The sequence below is a fragment of the Phoenix dactylifera genome, chromosome 11 (genome assembly GCF_009389715.1).
Source record: "Phoenix dactylifera cultivar Barhee BC4 chromosome 11, palm_55x_up_171113_PBpolish2nd_filt_p, whole genome shotgun sequence".
NCBI lineage: Eukaryota > Viridiplantae > Streptophyta > Magnoliopsida > Arecales > Arecaceae > Phoenix > Phoenix dactylifera.
The window spans coordinates 3478724-3499678 of record NC_052402.1 but is presented as its reverse complement, the minus strand read 5'-3'; the positions used below and the strand labels follow the sequence as shown (position 1 = coordinate 3499678).

At 40.6% G+C, this 20955-nt stretch overlaps 1 protein-coding gene and 1 long non-coding RNA gene across 6 annotated transcripts; one reads left to right on the top strand and one right to left on the bottom strand.

Moving 5' to 3' along the window:
- Positions 1-872: 872 nt before the first annotated feature.
- On the bottom strand, positions 873-18891 carry LOC103720805 (protein MLN51 homolog). 5 transcript variants are annotated; one of them, XR_005513828.1, is made up of 13 exons: positions 17901-18891; positions 16099-16201; positions 15785-15999; positions 14826-15685; positions 14421-14535; positions 13483-13605; positions 11444-11496; positions 11267-11312; positions 11045-11111; positions 10877-10955; positions 6400-6600; positions 1257-1338; positions 873-1170 (listed from the first exon to the last, which is right to left on the bottom strand). XR_005513828.1 is itself a non-coding variant. In XM_039131287.1 (10 exons), exons 1-9 carry the CDS (start codon positions 18443-18445, stop codon positions 11084-11086), a joined length of 2088 nt encoding a protein of 695 aa, XP_038987215.1. In that variant the 5' UTR covers positions 18446-18891; the 3' UTR covers positions 10876-10955; positions 11045-11083. The 5 variants fall into 5 exon arrangements, 1 of the variants encoding a protein (XP_038987215.1); XR_005513830.1 differs by having other exon boundaries at positions 1284-1338; XR_005513827.1 differs by lacking the exon at positions 6400-6600.
- Positions 1346-5521, top strand: LOC120112321. Its single transcript, XR_005513832.1, has 2 exons — positions 1346-2715; positions 3176-5521. It is a non-coding gene; the product is annotated as an uncharacterized LOC120112321 (long non-coding RNA).
- Positions 18892-20955: the final 2064 nt, after the last annotated feature.

Sequence of the window (20955 nt, the reverse complement as noted above, 5' to 3'; positions counted from 1 at the left end):
GTTTACAAAACAAGAAAATAGGAGATTACGACGAAATAAGCGTAGAAAATTTGGGGGAGAAAAAAAAAGAGGCGATGCGGAGAGGCATAGCAGAATGAGGGGAAAATTCGGGGGAAGAACTTACCCGAACCCGTGGAGTTCTCGAGCGAAGAATAGATGACGATGGAGCTAATCTGGAGGAGGCCTTAATGAAGCATTTTGCTTTCCAAGTCACATCCGAAAACGGATACGATTTATTAAATGAATCATCAAATTTCTAAGTTATATAATTCCTTGCATTAGCATCACATCCGCGCGTAATAAGTCTTGTTACTTCTAATTTAGCGAAGCATGTCGCCATGATTCAAGCTCTTCGGAGCTTCATGCTCGCCCAGACACGAAGAAACACCCACCAAGATTCACCAGCAAATCCCTACCGTGCGCTCTAACTGGGGAAAGTTGAAATATAATCGTACCATACCGAACAGCCGGAACACTGGGTACCTCCAGGCATTCTACGGGCGCCTGGTAAGGAGCTTTACTCTCTCGACTTTCAACCAGGTCCACCAAATCCATGCCGTGCATATGAAATTAATAATCCCACGTACCATTTCCACCGCGGGGTGCAGCTTCCATTACGTACAGAGCCAGCACCACGCGAGGACTTTAGATTTCTGCCAACAAGCTGGCGGACCGACGATAGAATAAGGAGTATGCGTCACGCTTACGCAACCTGCGGCCACACAAGGATCTATGACTTTCGGGCGGCCAATTGGAAGCAAGCATGTATTACCTTTGTTTCTTTAATGTAATAACCCGTCCGACACACTCCAGCTGGAGCACACGCAAAATGGAGCCACCCACCCAAATCATCAGACCGTCAACAGGCAACAGAAAATGACGCCGAACCCCAGACACCATGTCTCAAGCGGGGCTACGACGACTAAACGGAAGAATCCGGCTAGAACATTGTAATAACATAGCTACCAGTCATATTACCAAGTGTACATCCAGATTAACGAGGTGCATCAGCTCATACGACAAGCACTTCTACCCGACAACACTTCACGGCAAAACATAGTACAAAGTAAACCTAACAACCACTGCAATTTGTTTTTCAACCCTTTTCTTCACTCCTAACAGAAGCTCGTCACATTTCTCACAAGCTTCTATCAACAACTTCAACAATACCTGCAAATTCATAATTCAAAAACTCAATGTTAGTTCAACTACATAATATTGAGCTTTTCACACAGTATTACTCCAAAAATCCCTACCACGGTGCAAACAAGAGTGCCACCCACCCTGCTGCGTAATGTTCTTCTCACACAGCAACAAGCAATAACAGGCGTTATATAACTGCAAAGTCAACACAATAATACACAGTGAGAGCTTCGCAAAACTACCACCTCTGGTCATCAAAGTTATTCAAAAACAGGGAAGAATCATTTCAAAATCTACGGTGGTGCAAGGAAACGCATTGAACACAAGGTAGAGTTAATAATGCAGCCAGGTTTTAAAATCTTATGAAGTGCAGTAACTAAAACACCTCAAGAACCAGGCTCGCACAAGAGTTGGGTACTTGCCAGCACTCATTGTTATTTTTATTTTATTTTCTTAAAAAAGGTTAATCATTCAGAACAATAGATCAGAAAGATGACAATATGTATAAGTAGATCTCTGCAGATTTGTAGAAGAATGTATACACATTTCAACTCTTAGGGACCCAAAAGCTAAATTATCTGAGTGGAAATAAAGACACACTGACTAATTCAAAACCAATAGCTTAGTACAAGTGTAAATACATTTACCATTAAGTAAAAATAAAAGAGCTACAAAAAATAGCTAGAGGTCAATCTTGTTTAGAATGCAAGGTAATAAGGAAATGCCCTCAACGATGAATCAGAGTACTGAAATAACACCCTTAAAGTCACCCATTTCACTTAAATTTTTGATGTCGGTGGATCCCAAGACAGCAATCCTGGAGGGCTAGGATTACTACCAAAGTTGCTTCAAAGTTCCATTCTAGGACCTCACTGTAAGCAGGTTGTTCCATACAATCAATTCTATCATCATAATAAAGGTAAACCCACCTCTTCAAGAACAAAGTGTCCATTGGGAACGTTGGTCTTACTACAGTATGCAGTACAAAACATGAATTAATATGGAATAAAAAAATATGATCCAAGGATTAAAGACTTCCATCATATCCCTTCACAACTTGTACTCCGATTCACCAAAACAGCTAATCTAGCCAAAGTTGAGTGAAAAATGAAGGCATACCCAATTCCATTAAGCTACAACTATATCCACCAAATATATTGTATCACAAGCATGGGTTATTGTATGCCCTTTTAGATTGATCTACAGCTTCCTCGATCATTATGTTATGCCATTTGCTTTGCTTCCACAAATCGAGTCAGCTTTCAATGGAGTATTACAATATTGACAGTTCCTCAAAAGCCACCACTTTGTTAGATTATCATCACAATCAAATTGAACCACTGACCAATTTCACCTCTCATACAGCATTCATGAACAATTACATCAATAAAAAATTAACCCAATAAACACTCCTGACAGTGACTTGAACCATGACTAGTTGAAAATAAGAAGCGAAAAATGAGCAGCAAACAGAAACTACATGTGATTGACTTATGAACACTACTCGCACTCACGAATTATACATCATCACCATATCAATGTATGCCACAAAATAATGTTTCTCGGCATCAGGTAGGGCTGTTAATGAGCCGAGCTGCTCGGGCTCGGCTCGGGCTCGGCTCGGTAAAAGCCCGGCTCGGGCTTGGCTCGTTAGTCAAACGAGCCCGAGCCCGAGCCCAATATGAGGCTCGTTTACACCCGAGCCCGAGCCCGAGCTCGAGCCCGAACAGCTCACGAGCCCAAACGAGCTCTAGTCTCCCACTGAAAAATTTTATTTCAGCACTATAATTCATAAAAATCTGACCACATAGAGAAAAATAGCCTGTTATCAAGCCCGAGCCCGAGCTCGAGCCCGATTACGAGCTTTACGAGCTCAAGCCCAAGCCTTTGCTTTGCCAAGCGAGCCCGAGCTCGAGCCCAATATAGAGCTCGTTACCGAGCTCGAGCCCGAGCCCGAGCTTCTGTGAAACGAGCCGAGCCGAGCTCTCCCAGACTCGGGCTCGGCTCGGCTCGTTAACAGCCCTAGCATCAGGCAGTCTGCAAGCAAAGGTTTACAAGCAGGCAGACAACACGAGGCTCACAACAGCAATGCTTAACCTTGCCATTCCATTACCCACATGAACCATGCTGTGCCCACACTTCACGAGTGTATATCACAGCATACCATCAGTCTGCCAACACCAGTAGTTCTGAGCATTAACCATCATACACATATTCCATATGCGCAGACCAACCTCTGCATAGGAATCTATATATCCATTATTTGCTCTACAAGTTCACTGTTTTCATTATTTCCATTTTCTGAAAATCCATATCTAGAGAAGAGAGAAGGGAGGAGGGGAGGGAGGGAGGGAGAGAGAGAGAGAGTGGTTAACTTCTTGAAAAAGGACTCGACGATTCAAAATATAATTCAAGATCCAAACCCTTGAACATGATCTCACTACAACAAAAAAGCCTAGAAACTGAAATTTTTACATGTTATTGGTTTCTAATCCAATAATGATGTAGGCATTAAAATGGACAGTTTTACTAGCACGATCCTATATTTTACTATGATCTAATCATTAAAATCTAGCAAATTTAAAGCTACTCATGTTTTAAGATGTATAGATTATGATCCATGAAGTGGATCTTCAATCTATATGCCATATCGTGTATTTTACCATACTAATACAATTAATACCATTCATTTTTGTACCAACTTGATGTATACATTAAAGACCAAAAAGAAATCATTTTGGTTTCACGGCATTTTTTGTAGTGCAAATGATGTTAGATGGTTTGAATCTTCAATTTGGATAGCCTATCATTGATTTTAACATCGTTAATCCCTTTTCCATGAGTTAGCATAAAGTGTGCAGTCCAACATTTAGGCATACATACATATATATCAGGAGACTTGCAGGCCAACATGTTAAAACTTGAATAAACATACTAACAACTTTTTCCAGAATTTACAGAAGAGCCCAAATAATAAAAGATGAACTTATGTAACATTCCCTATAACGCAGCTGTTGCACCACATGAGGTTGTATTTGCATATATAAAAGAAGATCAATGTAGTTTCTAGATGGAGAACCTGATTCCCTTCCCTAGTCGAGTATATGGGGCTTTGTATAAATATCGAAGGAACTAGTATCGTCAACTAATTCTACACATACATTACCAATGTTTTAAATTTCAGTTTATAGGGCCCATATGGAGAAGCAACTCCTACACTAAGACATTTTGAGATCGCAGCCACACACAGCTGATCCAATTCGTGTGGCTGCACGCATTCAATACATGGAAGGCACGGATTGTGAAGCATCTCAAAAATGCTTCCTTGACTCGTTTCTTTGCTTTTCATTCTGCCTCATAGCCTTTACCCTTTCCTTTTCCAATTCCATTCTCTCAACTACCATACGAAATGCCAGCAATCACCTTCTTTAGAATGTCATGAGTTCTCAAAAACTAAAGTTTTAATGATAAACTCTAACCAAAATGGATTATGGTTTCTTCAGAGAGGACAATGAAGAATACGAAGAAGCCACAAAAATACCATTGCACAGAATCTAGAGTGGTAGCTCGCGCTCATGTAGATATCAAAGGATACATTCCCAGCACAAGGGAGCCCATACAACTGTTCACATCTGACAAAAGAATCCTAACATTGCACCTTCCACTTTGGGAGGAGGATGAGTGCAATGCAGCGGCGGTGTCACCAGTACCATTGACCAACACCGATGTAAACAATGATGAACAACGTTGGAGGACGCCCTTCTCTTTTTCCTATCAGAGTTGCAACTTTGTTTGATGGTTTCCTTAACATTTTGCATAATAATGTGCAACAAAGAACCAGAAGAAACAGAGTTACGATACTTTTTGATCATTGTCTCACTTCCACACTTCCAACATTGAGAGTGCACAGCCACGCATTGGATCAGCTGTGCCCAACCGAGAACTCAAGATGTGTTCCTGGACTAGACAGCACAAGCCATATGCTGTCCCTTTATGCAGTGGGTCACATATGGACTGCATAATCAATCAGCATGCGTCCAGGCAGCTGCATATATAGTCCAGATTTAAACAGGCTGAGTTCCTTATGCAATAACCTCAGTGCCCTCAAACCGCTTCCATTTCTAAAACAATGGGCATTGCATTGGACTATCACCTTGCTAGGTTAGAATACTATGGACATGATTAGTATCCATTTAAGCCTTAATGACATAATAGGAAAGTCCTTGATTGAGTACATGCCATGCATTCACCTCTTTATGGGAGTTCTCAGTGACACCTGATAAAAGATCATGAGCCATCAATAGAAGAACAAACAATGTTTGATTGAAACAAATATTTCATTAGTTAAGTTTTGCTTTGGGCCCAACATGTTTTGGAACCAATCCTAAAACTGCATCACCTCGCCTGAACAACCTATTCTATCTTTCGACCATATAGAAATTTAAATATCGTTAGCATATGTATGTCACTACATTCTATAAGGGTGGTTCATAACATATTAATATCATTTTTTTATAATTATTAGTGCTAAGGCATACATGACCACTAATCTCAGTGCTCTCTTGAACTATTATTAGCAAATAGATCATTTCACGCATTCCCCAAGTCTTTCTTACAAAGTACCAGAGCATCTACTTGGCCTTGAGTTTGCTAAAGTTCTTGCTGGAATTTGCTATACTTGGAATGCCTACAGGTAAAAATATGCAGCATATGCCCCTTGTTAACTTGCAAGAAATCAGATTTATAGTAATATGATTTTATGATACCCCTTGCTCCTTATAAACCCCTATAGTTCAGTTGTATGGTACTGAGCCACGTCCAGATGTTAGATGTTATATTCAACACATAGGTCTCATGAAAATGGTCAACCAGTTTCTTAGCACCTTGACAATTACAAATATGAGGGACAGCAATGACTAGACTGCTACTGCACCAGGTCCAGCTGATGCACCGTGAAGACAGTCATGATATAGCAGCACTTAAGTACTCCTAGCCCTATCTTGAAGCTTGTGCTTTATGCCCAAGATATGTGTTTTGACAAAACCAAAACAATTACTTATGAACATTAACATAATCACTAAGTTGGTGTTATGCCAACCCAAAAGACCATTTGTACCAGTTTTTATTCCAAGAGTTGCATTTTAGATGACAGGAGAGTCTAATATAGTTTTTTTATCACAATCTATTCCCAAACAAATAATAACATACCTAACTATTAATTTACTAAGATAGACTGCTCACTGTTCCCATCCTTACCTTGTTAAAATGATCCAGCCACCACATCTCTCCTCAACTCATTTTCTTCACACAACCATAATCCCATCAACACTATCTACTCATCGGCAAACAATACATATATTACAAGATCATGTTAAATCTTCCCATGCTGCTTCTATTCTTCTGGGTGGTGTAACAGTACTATGAATTGAACCCAGTTGAACACATGGAGGCTGTTATCTGCGACCAAATACAAGCCAAAAAGATCAGGGCACGGCTTGGAATGCAATATTCAGAGATGACTTCATATTATAAAGAGTCAAAAAATTTTATGCCCACTTAGAAGAAAGTTCAGAGTGCTTTTCTAGAGAAAATGAACAGCTCTCTCAACTATTATCATCAAAATTCATGTTAATTTCAACTTCTGTGCAACTGCTGTCAGCCAATAAGCAATTTATTCACTCATAGTGTTCACAGTTATGTTATAATCCCCACAATAACCAAATTGCAGGTCAGTTAAAATTAACTGATCAAGCATATTCCTTGTTAAATCTATAACACCTATGTTATTATCAAAGTCCTACATATGATCTCATTTAGATTCAAACCACAAGCAGACCTGCTTGCAGGTGTACCCCAACTTCCATTATGAGTCACTTGTTAGGAAAGGGTTTATATACTCTCCAATGATAGACCTGAAATCACCCTCTGGATGAATCAAAATCCAGCTTCAACATCAGATAGCAGTTTTTCAAGACCCAAAGGGGTCAACCAGCTCAACCTATCCAATCCCTGACCCGCCAGCCAAAGTGAATTGGATCAAAGAAAAACCTGCAATTCCTAAAAGCCGCTTGAACCACTGAACCTAGCAGTTCAACCAGCCAAGTGTCAGCACCTCCGTTGATTGAGTAAAGAAAGGAGAAAAAACTGCGATGCCTTCCGCAATCTTGGGTGAGGCATGAAAGTCCCTATCCCTCTCCGCTTGGACTGAGGCATTGAGAACGCGGTTGAGGTGGTGGGCTATAACGCTGAGACACTGTCGAAGTGTTTGAGGTGGTGGGATTGAAAGCCAAGACAAAGTCAGAAGGTGGTTGAAGAAGCAAGGGGATGGTGGGACTACAAGATGGCAGAGGCCGAGCTCAAGGGCAGTGAGGTGATGTCACTGTATATTGGGGTTGGATTCGGAGGTCAAGATGCCAGATGCCAAGACGGTAGACAAGAAGTGTGATTGGGGCAGCAGGTGGCAACCAGGATGGGCCGAAAAGAGATCGAGGTGGCAGGGCTTGAGGATCGTCAAGCAAGTGGTAGTAGATGGTGGAACTAAACGGTTGAGGTCAAGGAGGTGGAAGGAGGGGAATGAGATCTAGTGATGAGAATGGAGATGCTTGTTGGAATTGAGAACAAGGCTTACGAGTAGAAGGATTAAGAGAAGCCGACTAGGTAAGGGTTATGGTTGAACTAGGGTGAACCACGGTTGAACAAGTGACCCATGACCCGAACCTCAAAACTGTTCAATACAGGTCAGGTCATCCAGTTCCAAGCATATTATCGCATATCTAACCATTCTTTCTCCATAAACCACAAAATGGGAGCTTAGGTAAAACAGACACTATTGTTGAATGCATTAACCCATTGCAAAAAAATGACTTGCAACATAGCGCTTAAGAAACCTCATCTTTGATCGCCTTATATGAAGTTCCTCACCCTTATACTTTCTTTACTTCCTATCATGACTCATTGTATTGTCAATGTTGCATATATTACATAGACAAATGCTATCTCATTAAAGAAAATAGAATATTGTACCTCTGAAGCACAGGCACGATATAATAAATGCTACAAGACGATGCAGATACACCAACATATCTTTTAAAAAATAAAATAAAATAAAATGCAATATGGTTGGGATACAGAAATAAATAGTCATAAAATGTTATAATAATATATAGTGAAATACTCCATAAAACAACATCAACATGCACAAAAACTCAATAACTTCAACGTCACTTAAATCTATAAACCATGGTCCACAATTCATACAATAACATCAACATCACAAACTCTAAAATACTGGTACACATGGTTTCAAACCAATCTAAGAACTGAATCGAACTAACCTCATTTGGTCAGTGGTTCGGGATTGAACATAGAACATTTGGTTCCATTTGTCGTTCTTGAAGTTCAATTGGATTGTTAGCCCAAGTCCAATGGGGCTAAGTTACCTAATTTAACCTGAACCAAACTGATCTATAATATATCATAATATAATTATGATTAAAAAATATATACCGTTGCACCATTTTATGTTAAAGGTCAATGATTTATGTGAATTTTTTTGATTGTTTAATAGGGCATTCATTTTTCTTGTTGTCAGAACATATCCAGAATTTATAGTTCTTTTATTCGTTTCTCTAATTGTATGATGTTGTCAAATAGATTTTGCTCAAAAAGATGCTGTTCAACTGTTCAATAGATTATCCAGAATTTATAGTTCTTTTATTTGTTTCTCTAATTGTATGATGTTGTCAATAGATTTTGCTCAAAAAGATGCTGTTCAACTATTCAATAGATTATTTGTTAGACTACTACCAGTAATAAATGGGTTCTAAAATAGAATGAAGAAATTTTTATTGCTGAAAGCATTCTTTATTTTTGATAACCTCAGAACCAATCTGAACCAAACTGATCTTGATTGGTTCCTTCATTCAGGTTCCAAATTTAAATGCTTTAGTTCTAAATCCAAATGTTGAGAATCAAACAAGGTCAGCACAGTTCGAAGTTGGAACCTAACCCAACCCACGTGCACAATGAAGATTAATCATCAAATCAACCATTAAAAAAAACTCATCCAAGAAGTACCTCAGGCATATCCAAGCATCCAAAGCCCCTTTTAAACTTGAAAAATAGGACACTCGAAATAAGTGTCCAACATCTATAATAACTCCATACAACAAGTATTTGTGTCTAACATGTATTTAATATGGTCAGTATACAATCCAACGTACCAATGGACCCTACCAACATCTACGGAACTGTCCCGAACCGCCCGATTTAGAGCGTCCCGAGCCGTACCGGCGGCGAACCGGGACAGTTCCGGCATTGAAACCGAGATGTCGTCGCCAAAGAGGAGAAGGAAAAAAAAAAGAAAAGAGAAGGGGGGAAGGGAGGGAGAGGGAGAGGGAGAGGAAGGAAGAGAGGTTGGCCGGGGCCAGCAGAGAGAGGCCAAGGAGACGCGGAGGCGGGGCTCCACTCCGGTCCCTGTTTCGTTCAAAACAGGGGCCCAAAGGGGGGCCTTTTATTTTTGCGGATTTTAAGTTGAAATGGGCAAACCCATTGCTGACTTCACTTTTTTTTTTTAAATAAAAGAGATCTCAATCTTGTAGTTGGCGAAGTAGAAGGCCCATTAGCACCCACGTCTGAAGAAACAAATGCCCTCGCCTCAGGGAAGTCACATTGCAGTGGTTCTTCGTACAGATTTGGCCTAAAAGCAATGATTACGGGAGAATGTTTTTTGGTCCAAAAAAACATTTTCGAGGGTTTTCCAATAGAAAGATTTGCATGCGAGAGAGATCCCACATTAATGAAAGGATCATTTGAGTTCCAAGAAAGAACTACTAAATATAAAAAAAATAAGTAAAGTCAGCAATGGATTTGCCGACTTCAACTTAAAATCCGCAAAAATAAAAGGGCCCCCTCTGAGCCCCTATTTCAAACGAAACAGAGGATCGGAGGTGGAGCCCCACCTCCACGTCTCTCCAGCTCCGCCTCCTTCGTGCGAAGGCTCCCTGGCTTCTGTCGGCCGGCCCCAGCCGGCCTCTCTCTTCCTTTCTTTCCCTCTCCCTCATTCCCCCCCTCTCTCTCTCGTTCTCCCGCTCCCTCGCCTCTATTGTGTGGGTATTGGGCTGGCACGACACGGCGACGTACCGACCCATGCCGCCGGGCAACCGGTACAGGCCCCGGTACCGGCACAACAAACCTTAGACCCTACTATTGTACAAGATTAGCATAAAGGTTATTTCCATAGCCATCTGCATTACACTCTGAAATGTTATACACAATACAATATATGGCAATTCATATAAAAGCATTAACACCATGAAACTATTATGACAGCACAATTCTTGACTTAAAATTTCAAACTAAAATGTACATAGATAAAACATTGCAAAGTAGAAAAGAAAACAGAAACCTAGATACATGATGCTTCTTCAAAGGTTATCAATCAATAAAGAGGCACTAAAAGAAAAACTAGCCAATAGTACCATGCTAGAACAGAGCACATGTGTAACACCATCAATAAACAGCTTTATTATATTCTAAGTGGCAATGGATTAAACAATGATCAGAGCCGCAAGATACAAAGATGGTGCCATTCATAGCATTATTGCATGGAAATACCTCTATTCTACTAAGTTTTTTTTTACTTTTCGATTTCCAATACTGAATATCAGAACTGAAGTTACATGATAAAAAGAAATATATAATTATGATAGACAAATGCCAAAAGAACACAAACCTAGCATATTTTGGGACACTAGGCAGCCCAAAGTGCTCCAGATAAGAAACTGAAAATCACAGAGGGCTAGCAAATGGGCCTGCATGAATGAACACAAATATAGCTGAGACAACAACAAAAAAGGATGAATCAAAGCATCTTGCAGGAATAGGTATCTAGGTTACTAACCTTAAGGTGCTTATTCAAACACGATCTTACGGATGTACTTCACTGGCCAAAGTTCATCTCTGAATATCTGCTAAAACATAAATATAAAAATAAATAAATAAAATATATTTTATACATATAAAAAACTTTGTAATACATTCAGAAAGCAACAGTGCAGCTAGCAGAATATATGAGACCATTAAAAAGTGCTCATATTGAGATCAGCTTTATATTTTCACTTACCTACGAGGCTTGTTCTGGTGTTGCCCAAATTCATCATTCACAATCTCTGCAAAATAGATAAGAACAAATTCAGAATATAATAAAAGGATAGAATTTTTTTTGTTAAAATAGATTTTGTGACCAACCATTTTGCGAGTGTAATAATAATATCAAAAAAGGCATTAGAAAATACTTTACCAGGTCTCTGTGGCGGTTTCCAGGAACTAGAAGATTTAGTTGCACTAGTTTCCCTGCAGCATAGCAAATCAGTGATAAGTTATTCAAGATTTCATAGAAAGCACCACAGGAGGAAGATATTTAAGTAAAATCTGCAAATGCATCACTCGGATGGCATCACCATCCGAAATGCTCTATGAGACCATCTTTCATCATATTTACACCATATACGATATAATAAAACCTACACCATCCAAGCATTAAAAAGAAGTAAATCCTTCCAGCACCCCCGCCCTCCCCAAAGGAAGAGAGAATGAGAGAGAGGAGAAGAAGATGAAGAAAAGAAGAAGCAATTCACTGTTCTACAATAAACTGGCAATAATATCATAGTAGATACTTTTATTTTTATTGTATAAATATATAAGTGAAAGAGAGGGGAATAAACTATACATATAACTTGTTAGACACGTGAAAAAAGAACAAAAATTGAGCAAGCAACAAGCAACTGAACATGAAGTCATTGTCAAGCAAAAAGTGTGATACCAGTCATAATATTATCAGATAACAAAAGTTAGTTCTCAGATATGAGTTTAAGATCATCAATGGTATGTCAAAGTGTGCCAAATTTAACAAAAAAGCAAAAGATTAAGATCCACACTTCTAGCACCTCTTAAGCCCTGACCTTTTTTATTTCCTGATACCTTAGCCATTATGTACATCACTTATATTGTAAGTCAGGACAAACATCAATTGATAATGATAAAATAAAGAATCCAAAACTTACAAAAATACTAATGACATACCAAGATTGCCTTGGACTAAAGGCAGCTAGTCCCTCTAATAAAAAAAAAGTCTTAGATGTGTTATTTCTGCCACAAGTCCAACCACAAGAGACTGGTACTTCTGTTTCTTCACTTTTATTAACAGAAAGGTGTGAAAGAAAGTTCTCAGGAATCAAATTAACGTACTTTTTTGGAAATAATCTAGGAGTTAGAAATTCAAATAGGCATCAATGTCAAACCCCTTGCGATCTCATTATTATACAGACATGTTTTAGGCTGGGAAACAGAAAAAGGAAGAAAAAAAATTATCTTTCTCTTCCATGTATCTTCAAGACAGGTTGACAGATCCTTCAGAATCTAGATGAATGTTCTTAACTGTACTGAAGGGAAAATATTGTAAAGTTATAATTAAATTACTAGTCCTTTAGCCACCAATAGCCCATCACAAGAGTTGGTTGACCTCCACCTGATGTGAGGCAGGTTAGTTCTTGGGTTGCCCAATGTCACTATTTGAACTTTGAGCATGAAATTTACTGCAATAACAGGCAAGCTCATGGGCCGAGCTAATGTGCCGGTAAGACAGAAGACATGTAGACCTGGTAAGGTCCTCTTTGCATGAACAGCGCAGTTTCCATCTGGATAAGGGATGTTTGGAGTGATGCGTCCACTAAGGGATGTTTAGAATTGCATCCACTTTGTCAAAAGATATAACTGGATATGTAACCCCCAATCTATGGGCCCTTGTACCCCACCTCCCCCCCCCCCACCCCACCCCACCCCCCCCCCCAAAAAAAAAACAAAACATTAAGAAAAATCTCTATCATATCAAGTTTCTACTACATTATCCTGTGGATTCTTCATTGATCTTATAAGAAACTTATAACAGTCTCAATAACTCCTGTAATAAAACTCTAGCCCACTTTTCCTTCTATTGTATTATGCTCCTTATAGACTCTGCCTGGCAAGACAAAGATCTCAGGCTTAAAGCTTCAGATCCATAAAATCAGACATCTTATATCATGATTACTTCAAATGTGATAGAGCAAAAGTGCCTATCCTGTTCAGCACTCGAATCACCTTGGAATCCTGGACACAGTTGAATATATTACTGCCCAAACCAACATTCCTAAGAACGCAAAACTAGGTTTTATCTCCTTTCATGTATAAGTAGCAATAAATTACCAAAAAGTAGTTGAAAGTCTCCGAAGAAATGATAAGCAGATATAAGAAGAGGAAAGGATGCCTCTGCAGAGACCAAATATTGCCAGAGACACTTGCCTGGAAGAAACTGATGAAGATGCCGGTCCTGAAGGACGGGCAATATAACTACCATCAAGTGCTATATAGGGCGAGCAATATGATGTCCCTAAAGCTCCAGCAGCACCAGCTAATACCGGCACCCTAATATCCAAATTCAAGAACAAAAATTCAGTCAGCAATGAATTAATGAAAAGAAATGCGAAGAATCAGATATATCTCAAACTCAGTCTGCAGCATATTTCTTTCCATAATTTATCTTTCATACAGATTGTTCGACGAGGACGAGGACGAGGAGGAGGAGGAGGAGGAGGAGGAGGAGGAGGAGGAGGGGGGGGGGGGGGGGGGGGGGGGGTTGCAGAAACAAATGCCAGTCTCAAGTAACTAATAGATTGTGAAATACAGAAAACATACACTACCAGCCTACCAGACCCTATCTAGTCATTTGAAATATGAGCAAGTGACAATTAACTAATGGATCCAAAATAGCTGAGATAAAGAATATAATAGCAGTTAAAACACGTGAGAAAAAGTCATTCAAAAAAACAATCACAAACATTCAATTTGATCAAGTCCCAAAAAGCAATCTCCAGCACAGAACCAGCACACAACAGGTTCTCAACATGGAACGAAGTGGGATCAGAAGTAATAACAGAATGAGATGACAAGGATAGAATGGAACGATAAGCTTTACGATGTTCATGCATCACAGCAGCAAATGAATCAAATGGCAGCTATTTGGGGACAATTTCAACAACATACCTAACTGACATCCACTTCTAAGATCTGGAATGGCTGTTCAGGAAAATGCAATTAAAATGCAAAACACACACACACACACACACACGCACGCACATATACATATAAAAAGAGGTTCAAACATTCACTGAGGCAGTAGAAATAAATGACCGTTATTCAGCCTAGTTGAACATGACAAGCAATGTGCATATTTACTTTACCAAGTCATTTCAGAATTCCCAAAACCAAGCTGCGGTTGAGCCACGTATCCTGGCAGAGCCATACCAACAGTAGGAACCCCAAGACCAGCATTATGTTGACCACCAAATTGCATAACTGTGTATTTTTTTAAGAAAAAAAGGCAATGTGAATGCTACAAAATTCAACAGAAATTTTTAATGCTTTTTTCTTTTTTTACTATAATAGGAAAGAAATCTTATAAATTAAGCAGAAGACCATATGAAAAACATAATGAGCAAGGCACGGGCCAATTAGCAGCCAATGCTACTCGAAGGGGGTAAGCTCTCTACAACACTTTCTGTGCAACCTAAGGGCTAGTGAGATTGTCTAATGTGGTAGAGAATTCCTCATGCAACTCAGAATGAAGAAAAAGAAATGGAATGAACCTGGCAACAGTGCTGGAGTTCGAGGAAAGCCCTGGTCCCCATGTGCAAGGCCCATAGTCCCAGTTGCTCCAATAACCTGAGCTCCGTTGTACAGAATAGAGCCCCTTCCAGTTCCTTGACTGCTAGTTTTCCCCCTTCCAGTCAATGCCGTCTTGGATTTACTTGATCCAGGAGGTGAATCAGTTTCTCCAACTTCAGACGAATTTGTTGATTGAGGTTGAGATGAAGAGGAAGCTTGATTTCCACTGCCAGGCCGTTGACCCAACTGCTGAGTGGAAGTTCGTAATGCAGATTGATTTGGAGTTTGAACTGGTCTCTGTTGAACTATCGGGGGCTGGATTTGAGCAGGAATTCTTGCAGCTCGATCAAGTGACGGGGCAGATTGATTGTTTGGCAGTCCACCGATGCTTACACCCCTCCCCGGAACCCTGGAATTTGAAGAGTGACCACCATTGGTCGACGATAAAGAAAAGCCAGAAGACTGCAATGGAGAACTAGCCATCACTTTTCCAGCACCTCGACGAAGAGAATCATCAGCACATAACCTATCATGAGCTAGGGAATCAACAATCATTTTGCCTCTCGACAACGAACCAGATTGCGAAGCTGAAAAATTATCCTCCATCTGCATCGAAGATGACAGTGTCTTATTGGCACTTCCAATTTGTGCATTGCTTTTCTGAGTCATGGAGATATCTTGATTGGATGACCCAGAGGGGTAAAATGGAGGAGAAGCAGAACTTAAACTCGAAGGAAAAACTTGCTTCCTAGGAACTACTGGTTCCAGTTGCACATTTGAAGTTTGTGAAGAGGGTCTCCCTGCATATGCATTGGCTGTTGGTTCTTGAGGTTTTACAGAGCTGAAAATGCCAAGTAAAATAGAACATCACAATAAGCACAATATAGAAAAGGGGAAATGGCATTTGTTGCAGAACGAAGGGGAAGGATTCACTACTTACTGCTTGTTTTGAGTTGCAGGGATCTCGCTGTTGTGTTTTGGAAGAGGTTCATAGCGTCTTGGCCCTCTCCCTCTCACAGACTTTGAAGCACGGCTTTGGTTGCCACCATCGCCACAGTAAGCACGAGATTTGCTACCTCGAGCATAACCACGATCATTACCCCATCTTTTGCCACTACCACGGCCTCTAAATCGACCTCTGGATCTTCTCCTTTCCTGTAATATAAATGCACCACTTAGAAAATTGCATTGACTACATGAAGGAAGGATAAAATGAAAACAGAATGATAGATGCTCAAAAAAAAAAGACCTGACCTCATCATAATGTGCATCTTGCAAGTTCATCTCTTCAAACCTATCATGCACCCAGGCATGGTCATCTTTTGGGTCCCACAATTTCCGCCCACCAAACATACGCCTGGATGTAATGATCAAAGAAAAATCTGATTATCGCAGGGATAGAATGCAAAACTTTAAATCAAAATATGAGGCAAGTAATGTTATTATGTAAGCTAAAAATATAAATCACTGGAAAATGCAGCAAATGCAGAAACATTTACATATCAAGGCAACAACATATCAAACTGTCATAATAAAACTAGCTAGACCAGTTTCATCCTTCTATGGGACATAAGTTGCTGAATCAATTTTCACATAGCAAACAAGGAAAAAGAAAAAAGAAAGAAACCTAAAGACACTCATCCTTGCAGAATACTATCAGGATTGCACTTTGTTTGAGATACAATGACAATAAACATCGCTGAGAGAGAGAGAGAGAGAGAGAGAGAGAGAAGTGCAGAAAGAGCTATGATACAAAAAGCTAAGCAGACAGAATCAGTTTCATTACCACAACCAAAACAAAGGCATCAGTTTGTAATCTAAGAAAACACAAGAACTGGAACAAGTACCGCCACCGCAAATCAAGCAGCTAATGCTACTTCAACAACCACAAACAAACTGAGCAGAAGAATGTCAACGAAGCAACATGCTGCTACAAAACAACCCTTGCCAATAAAACTATGACATGAAACAATTGCGCTACAAACACTACTAGGCTATGATGCAGCCACCAACCAACACCAACCCAGCAATACACTGCCACCTGACTCGAGATACTACACATAACTGTAACTCAAAGTTTTACACTTTTCTACGAATGAAATTGAGGTAATAAGAGTATGTTTAGTGAACTGAACTAGTGAATCTGCGAAATAAAGTGAAAAAAGGAACTGACATCACAATAAAATCTCGTTTGTTCTTAAAATTCTTAGCACCAGAACAATATTTACAGTCACTAAGCAAGTCCACAAAGAAATTATCAGAAAAAAAAAACACTACAGGTAAAGATGATTAAAGAATTTCAAAGCTACAAGGCATGAGCTAAGTAAACCTATATTTTGGCATCACAGAGTATATAATCAAAGCTCTCACTTCATTTTGAGAAAGGAAAATTCTAAACATTACTGCATCATTCATACCTCTGACACCACCTACCCCCATATCCTATATATCACACCAATCTCCAACTGCCAGATAGGACAAGAATTTGAGTGCTGAATGGAGCAGTCATCTGTAGCAGTACTCTAAGAAGCAGATGTTTATGATTAAAGCCCCTATTGTGGTTTTTATGGTAAGATTTATGTGATCTTACAGCAATTATTCACATTGGAAAAGCGGTAGTGGGGATTTCTATGGATTTCATGGAATTTTCTTGAGGAAAAGAACAACATGTAAAATTGAATCTGATAAAACCACGCGTGAAATTTTGGTGGATACTGTGATGTTTTCTAAGTTTTCCCAATTTAATCTTCAAAATCCAAATTCTACAACAGAATTGATGAAACATATACCAGGTGTAGAATGAAAAATATTTCTTGCACAAGCATATCCACCATACAATAATATTCTATGTGGCCATGATCAACAAAATCAAACCTAAAAAAGAAATGATTATAAATTTTAAAAGAGTCGACGTCCGTTTCTTTCCAAATTCTATAAACAGGACGGAAGCAATAAACTTGCTACAACGAAATATAGAGTCGAAGAACATATACTTCAGACATCAGTAGCAAGGAGGCATTTTATCAAACTCAAGGCCAAAGGACAAAGAACAGCACCTGTGGCGACCCCGGCCATTTTCCTGGAAGCGATCGTCATGCATGTAGAAAGCCCCGGCAGTCGGCACAGCGTACGGCTCGTTCTCCTTCTTTTCCTCCTCTTCCACTTGATTCTTGCCCCGATATTCCACTGGTTCCCCACCAGATCTCCAGCCATCGCCGGCGGGTTCCACCGGCGGCCGCCCCTCGGCAGGGCTTTCAGCCTTCCCTACAGAACCATGATGCCCACCCTCTTCACCAGCACTCTCCTCAAGTTCCGCTCCTTCTTCTTCGAGTTCTTCCTCCACTTCTTCCCCCGCCTCTAATTCCTCGTCATCTTGCTCCGCCTCGAATTCCTCATCATCTTCGTACACCTGGGCTCCGCCCTGACCGTCCGACTCGCCATCAGATCCAATCCCCGCCCTAGGATCGCTCCTCGTCGTCTTGCCTCCCCCGTCTGACCCCTCCCCGTCCTCGTCGTCGCTCGCCTCCCTCCGCCGCATCGACGGCAGCGGCGCATCCTCGGGATCGCTCTCGTACTCCACCTCCTCCCCCTCTGCCGCCATGGATCCTTTCCCAAACCCTAGCCCCCCAACCAAGAAAACCTCACCAATTCAAATCAAGAAAGCCGAAAACCCTAACTCTGGCCGGAATCTACGAATTCCCCCAGAACCCTCCACCGATTCCCCGAATCGAGAGAGAGGAGAGGCGACGGAGGTCGCGAAGAGATGAATTAGGGTTTTGATCGAGCACGATCGGTGGCTTCGAAACGGGAGGAGGGGAGATGTCTTTGAATCAGGGATGGGGATAAAGAAAGAGAGGAAGCTTTTATAGAGTCGAGAGAGAGTAGAAGAGAACAAGGGAGGAATCGCTCGACGATGGGGGAGAGGAAGGGAAACGGACTTGTTAACCTCTACATTCTACAGCGGTTTCCGACTCCCAGTCCGACTTTCCCCTTTTAATCGCCTGAGACTATGCACCGCCGCAACTGCGGGTGGGAAGAACAAGTGTGAAAAAATACATAATGGAAATCTAAAACAAATATTAAAATAACTTATCCATTGAGTCTAAGAAGGAACCTTGTATGTGGCTTCGCCAATTTCTTTCTGGGGCCCACTGACGTTGCGGTTGGTTTATCGGTGGTGAGCGATTTCAACAGCGTAATTGTACGGAAAGAGGTTACGATTTATGGTATAGGATGGATGGAGGATAATTCGCCACGATTCGAGCATCTACGACCATAGCGCGCACGTGTGTGGGGAGTTAGGAGACTACCTCGCCTGATGACTTGGCGGCTTGTGATTGGATGAATATGGGGTGTGTGACGTGCAACCGATCTTTATGCGGTGGATCTCCGGTGGTGGGGGTACGCATGGAAGAATCTCGACCGTCGGCTGGAAGGGGACATTGGTCATCAGCGGGAGCTTGCGTTTGCGGCGAATCGGTCATAACCGTCGTTCATTTGACGGAAGATTGATCTCGGATCGGAGACAGTCCGTTGATTAATGCGCTTCGCGAGAATGGCCCAACGGAAGCCTTGGTAGCCCATTAGGCCCCTTCGTACAGGCGACACCTCCCGATATCAGGAATATCAAAAGAATATCCATGGACCGGATCGCCGGGATCGAATTACTAGGCCCAAGCCTGGTTCATCAAGACAGTCAGAGTACGGATCCATGAATAAAATCCTTGATGATAAAATCCTTTACCATAGGAAACAATAGAACTTGACAGGTGCTATGTGGGGAAGCATGGAGGATAATGATAAGCCAGCATTAGACTCTCCATTTGCTTTCTTATTTAATTCTCACTATATCCCTATTATTTCTCAATTGCAGTAATCCTTGTTTTTCACATGTAAATTGCATGCACAACCATGATTATATGCCTTCTCATATGCATTGCACCTGCTGGATATAATTGCATATCCCATTAAGTAAGAAAATGAACATCCACTTGAGTTTGATTAACAAAATGAACCTTTTTGCCTTCCAACGGGCAAAGAGGTTTAAGAGCTGTACCAACTGGCAAAAAAGATATGACCTTACATGAAGATAGCCTTGATAAGATACTGAGAAGATGGATTGGAACAAGGAGAAAGAAGTATCTGAAGCATTCAAGAGGCTCTAGCCTTTTGATACATGAATGGCAGCAGTATCTGGATTGTAGATTTCTGATGGATGGAACAAAGCTTGAAATCATGGCAAAGGTTGCAGTATCAACATCTGATGATTAATGACCAACTCAAAAGAAAGACAATACTAGTAGCTCAATAGCTCAAGAATTTGATGCTGCTTTATCCCATAAACAACAGCACAATTATCCAATATATACTAGCAGTCCAGACATCAAAAGCATCCAGTCGCTTATTGCCTTGAGCTCTTTATGCATCGCCTTTCCATTAAAAGCTAAGCTCGCTGGATTTCTAATAACAATATATCAGTAGCAGGTGCATCTTCAGACATTTATTAAAGTACCCAGAACTCTACCTGGAAACTGCGGGACCACCTATACACAGCTTCTTCGGCTTCATCCTGCCATCAAAAAGGCAACGCAATTAAAATTACATCACTGACAATGGTTGGGTTAAAAGAGGATATAACGTCATGCACCTTTTCTTCTTTTACTTTAAAGTAGTCTCCACTTGCGGAGGAATAGGATCTGATAGATGAGAACTGCGGACAGAAAACGGGTGGCCGCTTGACAGGAATGCTCGCTTCCAAGTAGCTATTGTTATGGTGCCAGTGCCAGAACCTAAATAGATGATGATCAAGAAGATAAAAGTTTGTTTCACTGCCATAAAAAAGCCAAAATATATGAAGGTGTTCCATGCTGCCTCTGGGAGCCAGCGACAATCTTATTCCTGCAGTCATGGAGCCAAATAAGCAATATTGACAGACAAGATTTCAATTTTATGCCACTTCAAGCTGCATCTGTTTAGAGTTATCTGTGAATTGCTATTTATAGTCATCAAATGACCACTTCAAGTTTATTACAAATTCAAAACCATCCTCAGGAATGAGCTACCTGAAGACTTGAGAAATTTTGGCCAGAAATTCTAGGCGTGGCAGGAGAA